This window comes from Rhamphochromis sp. 'chilingali', assembly GCF_963969265.1.
Source record: "Rhamphochromis sp. 'chilingali' genome assembly, chromosome: 13".
Lineage (NCBI taxonomy): Eukaryota > Metazoa > Chordata > Actinopteri > Cichliformes > Cichlidae > Rhamphochromis > Rhamphochromis sp. 'chilingali'.
Window position 1 is genome coordinate 37,101,484 of NC_137940.1, and position 17,271 is coordinate 37,118,754.

A 17,271-nucleotide genomic window follows, 5' to 3' on the forward strand; every position below is an offset into this window, starting at 1 on the left:
GGAATGTCCTGCAAAAAAACAAAACAAAAAAAAAATCTTAAGCACTGCAAAAATATAGAGCAGATAAAATACATAAAACTTTTAATTAATCCAATTTTACTCTCATAAAATTATAGTTGCCTTAAATGTAAAGAGTCCAGTTAGCTCATCCCAAACCTGCATCCACATGCAAATATTAAATATATAAAACCCAGAAGAATCAAATAAACAACGTTTAAAGGGATCCAATTAAAATTTTACAGCTCAAAGCAAGTGTCTCAGCACATGACTAATGAGTTTGGTTTACAAGAGTTTGTCAGTTTCCTGTTTTAATAGGCAGTTACAACTCCGAGTTACCCAACATGGCTCTCTAGGGAGCGTTTCCCTCAGCTTTTGGTGGGGACAGATGCTCGGGGTCACCAGCAAGGTGGTAGAGGGCGCCTCCCATTGGGGAAAACAGAAATATTTCATGAACCAAGACTGAAGCCTTCAGTTCAGTGCTGTGGCTGTATGAAAAGGGCTGCCATCTGCGGCCATAACCACATAAATATTTGTGGGCTTCTGCACTTTGCTTCTGTCTGGAAAGGGATTTTAGTTTCTTTAAGGGGGTTACCACAAAGCCTCTGTTTTGTGAACATATGGGTGGCATTCTCTGAGTGAAACTTAGACAACACAAAACACATAGCCGAAGAATAGTGCACCCACAATATGCACAAACGCACACACATATGTACGTACAGAGGAAATGAGCAAATTTCACCTCCAGAGTCAAAACCAAACAGGGCTGGGGTCTGGCAGATTGTTAAGTGCAAAGGTGCAAACGTCCAAAGATTTGCCAATGTGTGCAAAACGTCTCCCCATCTGGACGCAGCCTCTCTCGGTCACTCCCTTCCCCCTTGTCAATACTGCCTTCCGTTTAATATGTTTACCTTTAGCTCGTTTGACTTTTCTCTCTCTTTTTTTTAATGTCACCAAAGTTAAATTCCTGGCTTTCCCATCTCAGGCAGAACCAAACACCGCTCCCACAGGATTTGAGGAATGTGTAACAATGACACTTGTGTCAGGCTAATCTGGAATTTCGCCTCGGGAGCAACAATTAGAAATACAAACTTTAGCCGCGAAAGCCACTCAAAGGGGGTAACATGCTGACTGGGATTTTGAGAAGAAGAATGGGGCTTGAAATTATTGTAAAATGACAGGAAGAGGAACAGGTCAACATAATGGGGGCTCAGGGGCTCAGATAAGGGATGGTGTTTACGTTTTGGTCCCTCTCTGCTTAAGGACACAATGCACCCTCCAGCCACACTTAACTGAATGTTAGCAAAGCGAACACTGTTTCCCTAACTGATCGGCTGGCTCTTTCCTTTTAGTAAATTCTGGCTCTTACCTGCCTTGAGAGTTACGTGCACACAGACTCCTCTCAGCTAGCAGCTCATAGCAGCGAGAGCGTGTTAAGAGCAAACATTGCTCTTTTGTCAGACAGCCTAAAAGCATCAGAGTCGTTTCTTTATCGTATGTCATTATACTTCAGGTTTAGGGACACACTAGATTTAGGACAATCACTTCAGAGCTTCAAATCAGCACACCTGTATGCTTTACAAATAAGAATATTATTGCATTAACAAAGATTTCATTTAATGAGCATGCCAGTATTATGTGCCAAAAGTGGCACTTGGGTGGTTTCGGCCACCTCCAAATGTTAAATAATGTCCTGGCCTGAATTCAGGTGTCTGATTTGGCTAAAGGTGCACCATGAACTCTGCCAACTGGTATCATCTTTCAGTGAGGAAAGTAGTAAAAAAATAAAGTAAATATTAAGCAGAATTTTTACAGAGCAACCCAGTCAAAAGGCGAACCTGTAAAAATACTTCCAGTGAGCATGGGCTTCTGCTGCCTCACATCTGGGCACAGTGGGTACAAAGGGCTGATTCAGTGAGCAGCAGGAGCAGCAGGAGCAGCAGGAGCAGCCACAAACGGAGGTACTTTTGATATCTGTTTTTTCTGACCTCCGTGTTACCTGGCTGACTGTATTCAAGGTCGATCCATTTGTTTGATTTGCCCACGTCTAGCGCAGAACGAAGAAGAATACAAACCCAAACGGACAACCAGCGTTAGGCATTCACCTTTCTGATAATATCTGCCTCTGGGGCACCTAGATACGTGAGACGTGCCTGCTTGTGTACATATGCGTGTTATTTATTTCATGTCAGTGCAGGGTGCTCATACATCATCTGGCATTCTGCGACGCATGCTTTCACTAGATATGTGTGACAGAGAAACATTCAGCTTGTCAGCTGTTTGTCTTTCTGGGTGAAGGATGACTGGAGTACCTGTAAGAGGCTGGCATGCACTTTAGCACAGAAAAAAACATCAGGCTTGCCAGGGACTTTCCTTTTGGTATGAGACCTCGTACACAAATAAGGTTAAAGTGCATCGTGAAGCACAAACAAGAAGGAAAATAGCTATTGTTGCTTTTGCATAACAGGGGAACTCAATCTTAGCAATGTCAGCTGCATCAGTCTGCTTTTTGGCAGTTTGGCAGCCTTGAAGTAGGCTTCCTTTGGTGTGACTGATATCTGACCTTTATGTTGTGCCCCATTTCTGGTAAAAATACTAATAATTGTACCAATAAAACCACACGACACAGCAGAATTCACATAGAAATAAAGCTCGGAAAGCATCCGGTCATAAATGCTGCTGCTTACCAATATTGATGGCTGTTTCCTGTTTGTCCCCAGTCAGGATCCAGATCTTTATGTCGGCCTTCATTAGAGTCTCGATGGTCTCCGGCACTTTATCCTGGAGCTTATCCTCTATCGCGGTGGCGCCCAGGAGCTGCAGGTTCTGCACCAAAGAAAGTCAGTAAACAAGTCAGTTAGTGAGGATCATAACACAGGAAGGCCTTTAAATCGTCATGTGTCAGGCAAACATCTGAGCCGGGATAGTGTCACTCACTCAGTCGAGTTTTTCCCCTCATCAGCCGCTCTTGTTTATCACCAAGTAAAAACCGCGGCGGTGGACTTAAGGGGTTTTGGATCCGTTACTGTGCCCCTGCATCTGTGTTTGCATCTATAGACACGCTCTCTGCCACACAAGCACACCCACAAAATGCAGCTGCTGTTTTTTCCCCAGGAAACTCTGTGTTGCTCTGTGGCTGGCTGTGGGCTTGTATGGGCACATCACAGGGCCAAAGGTTTGACAAGAGCCAGGGGTAGAGGGGAGACAGGAGCCAGCAGCAGAGGAAAGGCTCTGGAAGCTCTTTAAGTTGTGACCTGAGCCTTACTGCCTGGACGTCTGTAGGTCTGTCCACGCTAATCACTGGGAACCACACAGCCCGGAAAACTATGCCTGGGAAAGACCATGACTGGATGTGCCAAACTTTCTTTTGCCTTTTCATCGTAAGCCTTTCATTTCTTTCTATGGCTGCTGTTAAAAGCACTCTTTGTAAATTATAATACAAGTACCAGTTGAATCAGGGAGAAACGGGATCATAGTCAGTATGTTGCTGGTAGAGTCTGTCCAGTATATGTAGCTTAAGTTTCCACTGGGACAAAGACTCGTATGAATTCACCACTACTGCTTCTAATATGTTAAAAAGGGGAAATAAAGTTCTGAATTTCCACAGTGGAGCTAGAGCAGCTTACTTTGCACTGACAAACAGTAAACAATAAATACACTTGTACTTAGATTAGTCAGGGATCATAAAAAGTATCCCCTGCAATAGACCAGTGAGAAATAAATGGGGAAAAATAATGAAGAATTAGATATTAAACAGCTAAAACAGCGTATCAATACAAAACAATTGTTTTTTAAAAGAACAATCAGGATCAAATAGGAAGATTTTCCCACATAATATGTAATCAGCATTTTAGTTAAGAAATGATGAGAAGGAGAAACTTCGGACACACTGCAGGAATGCCTCCATCCTTAACATTTCACTATAACTCCACTGTGCCCCCCTGTGGCATTACTGTGTGCATTTTTAAGTGTGGGTGGCCCTAACCCTGGCCCAATCACAATCACCCTTTGGTCATCTAGTCCTCCAAAGGCTACCTCTTCATCCCAAAAGAAACAGGAGACCTTACCTCCCCTAACTGCAGAAACAGAGGGGTGGGACCGAGGGAAGGGAATTGGGGTTGGGCCGCAGTGCCACGCTCTGCTCATTTGGCAACGCGCATTAAATTTTTCTCTCTGAAAGCTTTTATGTTTATTTCATGATTGATTGCCCCCATTTGTTTTGGGCAGCCAGGAGCAGCCATGACGAACCTGCCAAGTGGCTGATTTACTCTGTGGCTTCCTGTGTTTGACTAACGCTTCCACACAGACCCACCTCACAGAAAACCAACTCTACCTGCTGGTGAAACGTATAAAAACACACACGAGTTTGAACTTTTGCAGGTTTCCAGACGTTATTTCATTTTCCCCACTAGTTACACTTCAGCTCAAGGCCAGTCTGACTTTTCACAAGTTTTGTTCCTATAAAATCCTCCGCATTAAGAAATTGCCGCATTTAACCAGATGAAAAGCTTTGTGCTGCTTGTCAGTCAAACTGGATTCTGCAATAAAAAATAGCCCTTTCAGAAAAACCGACAGTGCACACAAACAGGATGTCGCTTAACAAACCTTCTCTATCAGTTCGTAGCTCTCCTCCAGTTTTAAGGCTCTGTTCTGCAGGGAGGTGCAGGCTCTGTGGTGGATCTCCAACCACTGCTGATAGGACGATTCACTGATGTCTGCCACCGCAAAGCACAGAGTGCGCAGGCCTACAAGATTAAAAGCAGCATCGCAACATTTGGGTCAAATGTCACAGTTCTGACTGTTTAACATTACAAAACAAAGCTTGTGCTCTGCAATCACTGTTAAACGTGTTACACAGATAGACCCAGTCCAATGAAAACACTGCTACTTAAGTCAGCTATATTTCTGACCATATTAATCAATACAATACGCAGCATGAACGGTAACTCCAGCAAAATAACCATCGGATTTAGATTTGAATCTTGCATCCGAAGCAGGTTATTCAGACACCATTACTGTATTACTTTACCTATTCAGAGTATAAATTTGCTTAAAGTCCATTCTTCATATTTTGGGGGGTAAATAAAAGGTACTAAAGGGTTACTGACATACGCTAAATAGGAGCTGAGAAAAGCAGCAGCTGTCTTTGTTGAACAAAGCGCTTCAGCTTAGTACGGTCAATTTTCGAATCAACTGATAACGTCATGGTAACTTCCCCAGTTACAAACTTTGATTAACAGTTATTTTTATGTATTACATTTAATAAAATTATGTTTAAAAATGTCATTAAAGTCAATTAAATTCAAAATTCAGATCAGCTATCTTAGCATACGAAAAAATAAGAGCATTTCCAACAAAACGTTTCAGTTTTTATTTTCTGAAATGTTCTGTTATTGAAATGTTTATCTATTACTTATTTACTGTAGTATGAATGGCCATGTCAGGAGGAGAAGCTATAAAACTTTTGATAATACAGTCCAATTCCGGCTCGCCGGCTATACGTCTGACACCCCTGCCTTAAAAATTGGAAATGAAGGCGAACAGACCCTTTTGGTCCATGAAGATGTTTTACCTCTAATTTAAGAAGCTTCTTCAGCTCTATAAACTGATGGCGAGACCCCACTGGTGGGATTGCCCCCTGGAGTCACTGACCCACCTTGTAATCACGTGAGACATAAAGGATCATGTAAGCAAAAGTCTGAATCAAGGCATTGTGCAAAAGGGCCCTTTTCATCATGTGATTTATTAAGGTCACAAAGGTTCACTTGGGTTGACAAGACCCAAATACCAAATATGAAGCGCAATTCAGTGAGGAACACAATCTAGGAGAATCATCTCGACAGGACACTCAGCTGTACGTATGCATCCTAAAGGAGAAAGGTCACTCTTTCAGGCTGTTTGGGAGAAGCGCAAAGGAGGTCATCGACACCAAATATGAACGACTATCATTGAACAAAGGTGGTGACAACTGGCACCAGCTCCCTTTATCACTTCATGAAATCCCTGTTCACACCTTGAACCATGTGACCTGAACAAATCACATGATAGGGGGCGGGGTCTCAGGACCTTGGCCTCTGACAGGAGGGTAATGACCCACACCTAAATTCACACCTCGGCTCATGTGACTCTTAACAACTCACATTACAGGGTGGTTCAGTGACTCCCACGACCACTTTCGAGCACATAACACCACCAGGTCTGTAAAATGACTCTCCAGCAATTTACAGAACTGAAGAAGCCTCTAGAATGGGAGGTGAAAATCTCTGTGAACCACAAAGGAGTCCAGTTGCCTTCATTTCCAGACCTGGTTGACTGAGAACCTACACAGATGCATGAATAAAGTACTCTGTAAAAACCTTTAATGTACAGGAAAGAACAGATGCTTGGGAGAGTTGTGACTCGATACGTTCCAGATATTTTTACTAGAATTTAATAAGAATAACTAATAGATGGCAGAATGACATTTCCACAGTTGGTTACCCACATTAAGACATGTTTTATGTCTAAATATTTGATTGAGGTATTGTCTCATTTGGATTAATTTGCACTTTAAATGAGACAAATGTCCAAGACACTGACTAAAGAATTCTAGTCTGAAAGATGTTATGGGATCAAAATGGCAAAAGCGAGCAGCAGATAAAGTAGGTTTTCATCTGTAGTATCTCCACTTGGACTGGGAATTACTGGGCCTGAAGATCCTCACAATCTGTCCTGGATGCTAAATTTAGCACACATCAAATATTCCTAATGACATCATTTTGCTGGTGTCTCACAAGGGGGCAGTATGATCGTAGAACAAGAAGCAGAGTATGTGGTGCAGTTTCCTTCAGGTCAACAGCCTTGTGTTAAAATTACAGCAGAATATTCCCACTAGAAGGAAATTTCCATTAAATAATGCATGAGAGGAAAGGCTCTCAGGAAGAGGAAGTTTGTTTACTTCTGTCCAGAGATGACGCAGGGATGTACAGCATCCTGAAAAGACACATTATTGTTGGCAGACAGGGGGCGATGTTAGTCCACTCACCTTCAGTGGCAAACTGCTCCAGGTGCTTCAATGTGATCTCTTTGTACCTAGAGCTGTCTGCCAGGCGGTCATAGATCACTGTGTCCTGAAGGGAAACAAACACTCACTGGTTACTGACACCCAGAGAGGAAAGAAAGGAACCACCTGGACTTGTGCTGCTTTGCAAATGTGGGTCTAAGGCTGTATGCGGCCCATGTAGAAGCACTTCATGTTCCTACTCAGATAACTCTAGCTATTTGTATTAAAAAAGAGATATACATTTGGAGAAGCCTGATCTGGGAACTCAAGACTTTTGGTGCAGCCATATATCTGGACTAAGAGTAACCAGTTCCATCCACGGGTTATTGTTTATAGATGAATGGAAAAAAGCTCGTTAAAAGATGAATCATCATCGGATGAAAACAAATGCTTTCTGTCGTCTGGTGGTTCAGTACAATCCAGTTTTCTTGTGACCAAAACCTACTCAAACCCAAATAGCCAATAGAGCGCTGACTACAAACAGACACCAGAACGCTTCCGCTATCTCGTCCCTTCTCCACAGATTAGGGGTGCTGCAATAACCATGTAACATTTAAAAATAAAATATTGATGTTGTGTTATACTGTGCAATTTGTACTTCTGCTCTCACTTTTGTATTATATTCACAGCACAAAATTGTTGCAATCCAGGAAATTGTAGATCCGATTAAATCTTACTGAGGATTAAATGTAGTCTGGCCATAACGTTTATTTGTTATTTGGCAGAGATGTGTGAAATGTGGTGATCTTGCTTCATCCTGTCACCCAATGAAAAGATTTCCTGACATGAGCGAGAGGCAATAAGGAGAGAAGAGCGTTTCGGCGATGATGGTGATGACCTGTCACGCGTTGCTATGGAGAGAGACAGACACTCACAGCTCCTTTGCAGTAGAGGCGGATCTTCCCAGATGGGGTGCGCATGATGACTGACATCCTCTTCCTTGCGCTAAGTGATAAAAAAAGCCAAGAGAGAGTGAGAGGGCAGAAGGAGGTGGATTAAGGAGAGAAATAACAGCAGTGTGTTACCACAATGCTAAAGTAATGCATGGTTTGAGCTAGCACATGATTACTGAAAACAAAGAGTGGGTAACAAGATAACCATGTGACCACAGTGGGGTTAACTAGGATTAATTAGTTAATTAATGATGATGCTACTGAGGCTCAAACAGAAAACTCTATAGTAAAAGACTGTTAAATAAGGCATGCTGATGGTGTATATGCATAATAAAAACATAATAACTGTACCTTGTAAACTCCAGCACATGAAGCAGTTCATATCGTTCCTCTGTTCCAACCTGAATTGAAAGAGACGTGAGCGTTAACGTAATTCAGAAGGAGACACTTCAACCTCAGTCTTCTGAGACAAGTTATCTTAAGTAGCACAGCCAAGCCTGCCATCCTCCTCCAATCAGCTTTAATTGCACTTAAATGTGTTTATCAGTTGCTTGCACTGAGCCGATGGAAGGAGAATAACAAGGTAAAATTCAATTAACTTTCTTAATTGTGGACACTGCTAGGTACAAGACAGAGTGATTAAAGTAGATGCTGAGAGCTTTAGAAGGTCTAATAAAGATTAAGAAATTGGACAAACGTCTAGGAGACGAGATGTTCGACCAAAAAGGGGCGAAAAAAAGAGAGGAAATGGCTCTGGCCTTTCAGCCTCAGGCTCTTTGAGTGCAATCATCAGGTTAGCCAATTAGGAGAACAACAGGAGGAGTGACCCGAGCGTTGGAGAGGACACACTGCATCAACTCAGGATATAATCACGGCAAATGTTGTGTTTTTCCATCACTGTGATCCAAGTGGAAAACCACTTTTAGTGTATTTGTTTTAGTTCTGTTTCAAAACATCTGACAAATTTCATGAAGTACTGTGAAATAGACAAGGGGATAGTTTAGTGTTTTTTGGAAATGAACTAGCCTACAGATGGGACTTATTTAGATGCCGACCGGAGCACGATGATGCCAGTATTATAGATTAAGCAGACCTGTAAGGCTGTTTGCCTTTCTTTAACTTGTTTTGTCCAACTTACAATTTCCACAATGACGCTGTCTGGGGTTCGACCAGAGAACACGAAGCCAAGGTTTAGTGCTGCTCTCACTAAAGCGCCTTCATCTGGGGAGCAAAGAAAAATGTTACAGATAAAAACACCTTTACAAATATCCAAGGTAACATTACATTTGAGCCTGGTATTTACCACAGCAGCCATGTTTCACAGTTGCTGCATGAACCTGGTTCAGTACAGTGACTGAAACCTGTGATCCAGCTACCGTGTGCATGGGGATGCTGCAGGGCAAGAAAGAGCTCTCTACTGTTCTTTATAGTTCACTTCACCAGCAGCTCTTTGCAACCACTCTAAAAACCTCAAAGCTTCACATGAACACGACTGTTTGAAGCAATCCAAGCCCCCCAAAAAGTCATTAGCAAAATGAAGATGCAAAGCTTATTTTCTAATCAAAGTGTTCATCAGTTCTCTAATAAACATATTTAAAACGATCGGGATATGTCAACCTATTTGACAAACTGCAGCCGTATGTTTGTACATTATAAACTGACGTCAAATGCTTTTTCCTTTAACCTCCTAGGACCTGCGTCCACATATGTGGACATCACAGTTTGGGTTATTTAGACCAAAATACTCAATTTTGCTCTACAAGGGCCTGATATCCACTTACGGGGACGTTATGCTGCTACTGTTCTATCAACATTTTAAACAAATATCCTCAGATGCGGCTCTCATTTTTCTTAGAAACAAAAATAAGGTAAAAATAAAAAATCTGGTAATTCTTTGTTTTTACATTCATCGGGCCCCAATCAGCCCAAATATCAAAGAGAAATTAAAAATGCTGCCGTGGAAGAGTTCGGGTCTTAGGAGGTTAAACCTGCTGGTCTCTTCAGAAATCTGCATTATTTTCAGGACACATAACTACTGCTGTTAAGAGCAATCTCTATGCATTAACGCTAAAACCTATTCTTAGAGTCTCTGTGGTGGATTTCACCTCATCTGATGTTTGTCATGGTGGCAACTTTGATGTTTAGAAATATGTTATGTGTTTAACTTCCTGATTGACAGCTGTCTCAGTCTGTTAAGTTCACCCGTGGATGTGATAGACTGAAGAATGCATTTTGTAAACAGCTGATTTCATTTTATAATATGATTCCTGGCTCATGTGTGCGCTGATGATTACATAAACGTCTTTATGAAATACTGGAGCCCGGAGGCTGTAGTGGTGTGTTCCATTTGCTGTGACACAAAGGTCGCTAGATGGAAAATTAAATACTACAACAAAGAGAAATATCAAGGACACACAAGACCATTTATGCAGAGCACCTGGAACCAGATCCAGACACAGCTGCACAACTAGCCATTTAAAATCTGCTCTTTTCGACATGCAGTTTTGAACCTACTTGTACAGGAGAGGTGTAGCATTACACAGAAACGTGTCACTGGGCAAAATCAAAGGAAGGAAAGGAGAAGTTTTGCAACTCTCACACTTGTCTTTGACACCGTTAAATCACAGCAACATGTGTTGCGAGAGCTAGTTCTTTTCTATTTTTAGCTGCTGTTAGGATGCATGTGTTAAGACGACAGCTAAGCTTACACTGTGCCATCAAAGGGCGCAGGCGTGCTGTCCCATTATATATCAGTGAACAATAGATTTTGGTATTAAAGAATTATTTGTATATTTGCACTGTCTTAGTGAAATCCTTTGTCCATGTCTTCAGTTGTAATGATTATCACTGTAGATTCATTCTGCAGAATCTGTAGCTTCATTTTTTTCATTGGTTTTACAGTTTGATGATTAACGACTACAAACGTTGAAAATGAAAATCTGACAACATGCTACGTCACAAACAACGTCAGAATCAAGAAGAAGTCTGGTAAATTTTGACGATCTTAAATTACTGTGTGTGAACAGACACACACTGTAATAACATTGTGTATTCCACTTAAAAGTGGGATATACCTGGAGATGCAGCTTGGTAGATGATTTTTCCATCCATGCGTTCAGGGACTGCAGTGTGACAGATGGCCATCATGGTCATGAACTCCAGGATAACAGCAGCTGTAGGCTACAGGAAGAAGAAGGGGCACTTTGACTTTTAATGTTCTTTCATAAAACATGTAACAGAAGCAAAACAGCTACGGTATTGTAGGAAGAGACAGCAAGGACAGAGAGTGCACACCGACAGAGCATAATCAACCTGCAGCCGACGTACACAACCTGCTACAGCAGCCGCTACAAATGTGACAGACAGCTTCTATTAATACTAGTATGCACTGCAGACTCCAGTGACCTGTCTGCTGGAGCATTTATTTAAAGTTTTATAAAACCAGACCAAATAAGTTTGCTGCATCATGAGCACAATAGAGCACAAAAAACAACTTTACTCTCAGTTCTTTTGAACTGCCGTTCAGGTACATTCCTGTTTGCAAACTATAATCACAAATCTACACTTAACTGCTGGCAGAATTATATCTAAACACAAAGACTGCAACTTACACAGGAGAACTCTAATCCTGAACAGGTACCATTATTAATTGCAGCTCTGACACTTGATGAATTTCCTTCACTTCGTGTAGCGCCCAAAGATTTATGACTCCATTTGTTTCAAAGCCAGTCTAAGCTTTGTCAAACTCTGAAATACATGTGGCTTCAGTACTCAGTAGTCAAGCGTGGAGAGGCTAATGACTGTGGATAACGAGCCAAGAGGATCCCACAGAAACTGCCAGCTGCTGACAGACTCATGTCTCCTCATCCAGTAGAAATGTGCTTCATTTAATGAAAGAAGGCCTAACCTATACACTGAGGCATTGTACATTAATGAAGGGAACAGTATGACTAACTTGCCATGGGACAGACCTAGACAGGCATCTGCTGAGGCTGGAGGACCACCGGCTTGCAGTGACCGACTACAGCCAAGACAGTAATATAAGCAGCCTGCAGGGCTGCAGCAGACCTGTATAATACAGCAACAGCACACACAGCAGCCTGGCGGCAAACGTTTGTTAGCAGTGAGTTTAATACCAGCCAATGAATTATGAATATAGGTCTCACGAACCTGTAGTAACACAAAGAACATAAAAGCCTAAGAGTGAGGACATGCTTTCTTTTCAAGTGCAGAGATTTTGCACTCTCTCACCTCCTTAATGGGAAATCTGAGGGTTAATATCAGATGCAGGTTTAAATAATACTGGAGTACTGGTGTAAGATAGCTCAAAAGTGCATGTTTTCACTCCCATCTCAAACAAAAGGCTGCAGCCTCACGCAGAGTATTATTAAATTTGTTCTTTCTGTTGTGAAGAGAGGAACAAAGGATCACATGAATGAAGGGGGGAGGGGTGACAAATTAAAAGTGCCTCTTCCAACACATCGAGTCTATTACAGTCCAGGTGGCTAAGAGAGGCCTCCCTGCCTCCAAGCAGCATGATAATCTGGCCTGGGTTGACGGGTATCCTCTGAAAGACAGGACAGTATGTGTGTGAGTGCGTACACCTGTGTGTGATTGAGTGAGGACATGTTTTCTTTTAAAGAGCAGGGATTTTGGACAGCTCTCACACCCTTACTGGGATGAGGGTTAATGTCTGATGCAGGTTTAAGGCTAAAAGCAGGTCTTTGTTAATTGCTCTTTAAGGGATGGGATCTTTTCATTAAGACTGCTGTCATGGAAACCCAATGACAATAATGGGATTGTCATTGGGAGGTTACTGTGCCACACCAAGTCCAGCCAATAATCACTGTAAAACCCCAACTTCAGCCACTGCACAGAGACATGCCATCTTCAGAAGTTTTCTGATGACTCTGCGGTGGTTGGATGCATCAGCAGGGATGATGAGACAGAGTACCGGGCTGTGGTCGACTCCTTTGTCACGTGGTGTGAGCAGAATCATCTGCAGCTCAACGTGGCAAAGACCAAGGAACTGATCGTGGACTTCAGGAAGACCAGGAAACACTTGACCCCTGTTTCAATCCAGGGGGTCAGTGTTGACATTGTGGAGGACTATAAATACCTTGGAGTACACATTGACAATAAACTGGACTGGGCTAAAAACACCACAGCACTTTACAGGAAGGGCCAGAGTCGTCTCTATTTTTTGAGGCGACTGAGGTCCTTCAACATCTGCCAGAAAATGCTGAGGATTTTCTATGAGTCTGTTGTGGCCAGTGCGATCCTCTATGCTGTTGCATGCTGGGGGAGCAGGCTGAGGGTCGCAGATGCCAACAGACTTAATAAACTGATCCGTAAGGCCAGCAATGTTGTGGGGATGGAGCTGGACTCCCTCAAGGTGGTGTCGGAGAGGCGGATGCTGTCCAAGATAAAGACAATGTTGGATAACACCTCCCACCCACTCCATGACATGCTGGTCAGTCACAGGAGCTCGTTCAGTGAGAGACTGAGATTACCCATGATGCACCACTGAACGACACAGGAAATCATTCCTGCCTGTGGCCATCTCCCTGTACAACGCATCCACTTAACACACTGTTTGCTGCTACAGCTACACATGTTTCTTTTCCAAATATTTATTTATAAGTGACTTATGTATGTATGTATGTATATATATGTATATATTGTACTATTCTTAGTTAGCGTATTGTCTGTCTTGTCTTAATGTTGGTTTAAAATGGAGCACTGTAACAAAAAATAATTTCCCCCAGGGATCAATAAAGTATTCTGATTCTGATTCTGATTTACACTTCCCTCCCGGCCTGCTTTAAAGATGCTAGCAGACAGACGTTTGATTGGGTAAAGTTCATGACACCGACTCCTCCTCTCAGAAGAAAAGCACACGTCTGACAGCAAGACATCGAGGGTGGTGGTAAACTACGCAGACAGTACAGACATCTGAACTTTGTTCTGCTGACACAATTAGATGTGACAGGAAATACTGTGCTGCCAGCTACCACCCCAAATAACTTCTGGGTAACCTGTGTCACAGCAGCAGTGATAGACACTCATCGCTTCAGACACAGCCCGTGTGGGAAAAAGTTTAAGGGGGAGGAGAAAATGAAGAAGCCATTGAAACTCTGTGGGTGAGGACCATGTCCAGGGAAGATGAAAAGCACCAGAGGGGGTGCTTATTTCTGTCAACACTCTTAATTCCCCTCTCCTTAGTAATGTTCATGCAAGAAGCACTCTGAAGGCCATAAGAAGAAGCGCTTGTACCAGGAGAATATCGACTGTTACGTCAAATGCATCGCTTCATTCAGCAGCTCCAGCAGCGATATCTAAGTGAAAGTGAAGCACTGATTGTGCATTAATTAAACCAACGTCTTGAAAGTTTGAGGTGATGTTTAAAAACCTTGATATCGCTTTGGTAATTCAGCTCACTATTACTGAGGGTTACGTGGGGTTAGTATTGTTGAAGTCCTTCTAGAAGCAAGCATGTGCTGCCACCTAGCGAGAGTCGCAAAAAACCTTATTTTGAATAGCTATACACTCACTGACCATTCTGTCAGGTAGAGGGTTGGGGCCCTTTTGCATTCAGAGACGAGGAACTGGAAACATTTCCCTAAGATTTTGGTCCATATTGGAATAGTCTCTTAAATCGCCTTTCTTCCCCATTCTGATGCTCAGTTTGTACTTCAGCAGGTTGTCTTGAGTCTACATGCCTAAAAGCAAATTTGCCATGTGATTGGCCGATATTAGATATTAAACATTTGTTAATGAGGAGCTGAACACGCATACCTAATAAAATAGCCATGAGCATATATATCAACTTTAATGTTGATGATTTGCTTCTACCAAAAACCTTCATAATTTTGAGCATGCCTACAACGTATCAGTTCAAAGGACAGTCTTCTATATGCTAGAAGTTACCTTGAAAAAAATGATTGGGGAAAAAGAAAAAACATACATCTATGATTTATTACCGTCCAGATTATTCGGGCTAAATCGTTACCAAAATGCATGCAAACCCTGGTTTCCAAGCAGCAGTCAGTTATGAACCATAATTACAAACTGGCGAGAGGCTATCAATGTGAGACTGAAGCAGATCTTAGACAAACTCAATGTGTGGAGAGATTCTGCTGTCATAACAAAGCAAACATCACAGTGGGATTACTACTTTCCCTGGGCGGTACTACTGCACCTAATTGGATGTGACATTTTGCCTCCTCCACACCACTCTGCAGCTCAGTGACTCAAACAGCCAATCAATCACCGTTTTCACCCACTGCATGACTACAGGTGGTCATTAGAGCTCCCTTTAAAATCCTGCAAAGGATGGCAAGATAGTAGTGCACCTCACTGCTTTGTCAGAATTGGCTAATCTTGATGCAAAGAAACAGTAATCCACCCCTCAGCATGATTTTAGTCAAACTGATATTAAAAACAATTAAATCCATCAGTTGCCAAATTTGTCTCGTGAGATAATAACATGAGGCATGCGTCACCATTTTAAAGGCACAAAATAAAGCTAAAAAGAGGCTACTTAAAATGCAAAAGACGATATTATGCAAGCACACACAATTAGATCCAAAATCCGTCTTAATTCTGTCCTAAACGGCAGCAGCGGGTGACGGGGAACCTTGACATTACTTACGTGATTACTCTGGAGGTTTTCCAGTAAGCTCGGGTCATTAAATCCTGCCTCGTCTGATGAGTGTGTGCTGTGCCTGGAAAAAGGAGACACTGAAGTCAAAACAACAGAACACGCTGGCATCCTTGAGAGCAACACTGTACAGCACTAAAGTACAGCATGCTGTCCTCAGAGCAGGCACGACTAGCAAAACAACAAAAAACAAGGATTCTGCTTAGTGATCAAAAGATATTCTGTCAAAACTTAAGATAAAAAGGAGGCAGACTGAACAGTGCTTGTGTACCACTCTTATGTGCTAGAGCCTTGGTGAGACTGCATACAATCCACGGTTTTCATTAACATTTAGAAGAAATGCTCTGAGCTGCCAACCACTGTGCAGCCTCTCAGAGTTCCTGAACGTTACATCGAGCACTAACAGTGTTGTTGCAAAAACCTAAAAACTGGACTAACTAATAATAACTAATTACTGTATCATCATTTAGTCTAGTTTTAACTGAGTAAAAAGTATACATATTAAATGTCCCCACAGGGTCCTGGGACATTTTCAATATAACACAAAATATTCAGCATGATAGATATTTAAAAAATAAAAATCACACCCATCAAAATACACTCACTGGCAACTTTAAGAGCCACCTTCAAAATCTAAGTCCAGTAAATTGAGTGACGTGTGTCTGGACAATACATGCACAAAGTGGACCTACAGCATCACATCCTTTCCACCACCACATATTTTATTCTTGGACTCTACTAAAGTAGCTTTGCATGATTGTGGCTTGGAGTTCCTCTCCATTAAGTACACCCTTTTACTTCTTAAAGTCTTCTTACGGGCTGCCCCTTGCAAACAGAAGGTTGTGGAAGTTCTGCGCTCACAGCTAAAGCTGTGGGACATGATGTAATATCCATAGCAGGGACATCACAGAGGTGAGAGGAACAAAGAACCCTTAATCTGAGTGTTTAGAGCAGTCTGAAGCTTAAGGCGTAGGAGTTTAGAGGTATACCTAATAATTTGGCCAATAAGTGAAATTATAATTTTTTTTTTAACCAACTCATCTTTTCAGCTCTAGAAAAACAAATTTACACGTATACTGGCAGCACACAACAGATCTCACAGCCAGTGCTTTGTGCCAACAATATAGACATTTGCTGAATAAAATATTAAACACAGTGCAGCCAGAATGCAAATGCTGGTCTCCCGGGCTTCAGCCATGGGATGTACAGTGGCACTATTTGGGATGTTGTCCATGCTGGCAGACACAGATCGTGCTTTGACAAAGCAGTGCCCTGAAATATCATTTCCCAAGGAATCCACGCGCATACATTTATTCATTATTCTGTTTGTAAATCTGATCCTCTTTCGTCATTTGCATAAATAAGAAATGCTGTCCCCCTTTTATTTTAATTTAATTTAGAAATTAAACAGCACATGAGGAGCTGCTTACAGTGATAGCAGACAGGCTGAATTTCTGGCAGCTAAAAAAGACCGCATTACTCAAACACTAATCAGGCTCTAATGAATTACTGGAAACCCAATTAGTCTCAAGCCAGAAGTGCTTTTTTTTTTTTTTATTTCTGGCAAGATAGAAAATAATCAACAAGTCAAGCAAAACTTCAAAAAATCATTTCTGATAAATGAGAGGAAAGGATGTATTTTTATCCCTGTAACAGTGGCTTAGGGCAGTGATTAT

At 42.0% G+C, this 17,271-nt stretch overlaps 1 protein-coding gene across 2 annotated transcripts in view; it reads right to left on the bottom strand.

Moving 5' to 3' along the window:
* The window catches only part of atp8a1 (ATPase phospholipid transporting 8A1), a 119,325-nt gene that overhangs the window by 42,984 nt on the left and 59,070 nt on the right, over positions 1-17,271 (bottom strand). For both annotated transcript variants that reach the window (XM_080900484.1, XM_080900485.1), the window contains exons 15-23: positions 15,587-15,659; positions 11,007-11,112; positions 9,071-9,153; positions 8,284-8,333; positions 7,915-7,984; positions 7,022-7,106; positions 4,603-4,742; positions 2,685-2,823; positions 1-8 (exon numbers count right to left, since the gene is read on the bottom strand). The exon at positions 1-8 is cut by the window's left edge and continues 57 nt beyond it. In XM_080900484.1, coding sequence (XP_080756610.1) covers positions 1-8; positions 2,685-2,823; positions 4,603-4,742; positions 7,022-7,106; positions 7,915-7,984; positions 8,284-8,333; positions 9,071-9,153; positions 11,007-11,112; positions 15,587-15,659 — 754 coding nt within the window. The remainder of the gene's footprint in view (positions 9-2,684; positions 2,824-4,602; positions 4,743-7,021; positions 7,107-7,914; positions 7,985-8,283; positions 8,334-9,070; positions 9,154-11,006; positions 11,113-15,586; positions 15,660-17,271) is intronic.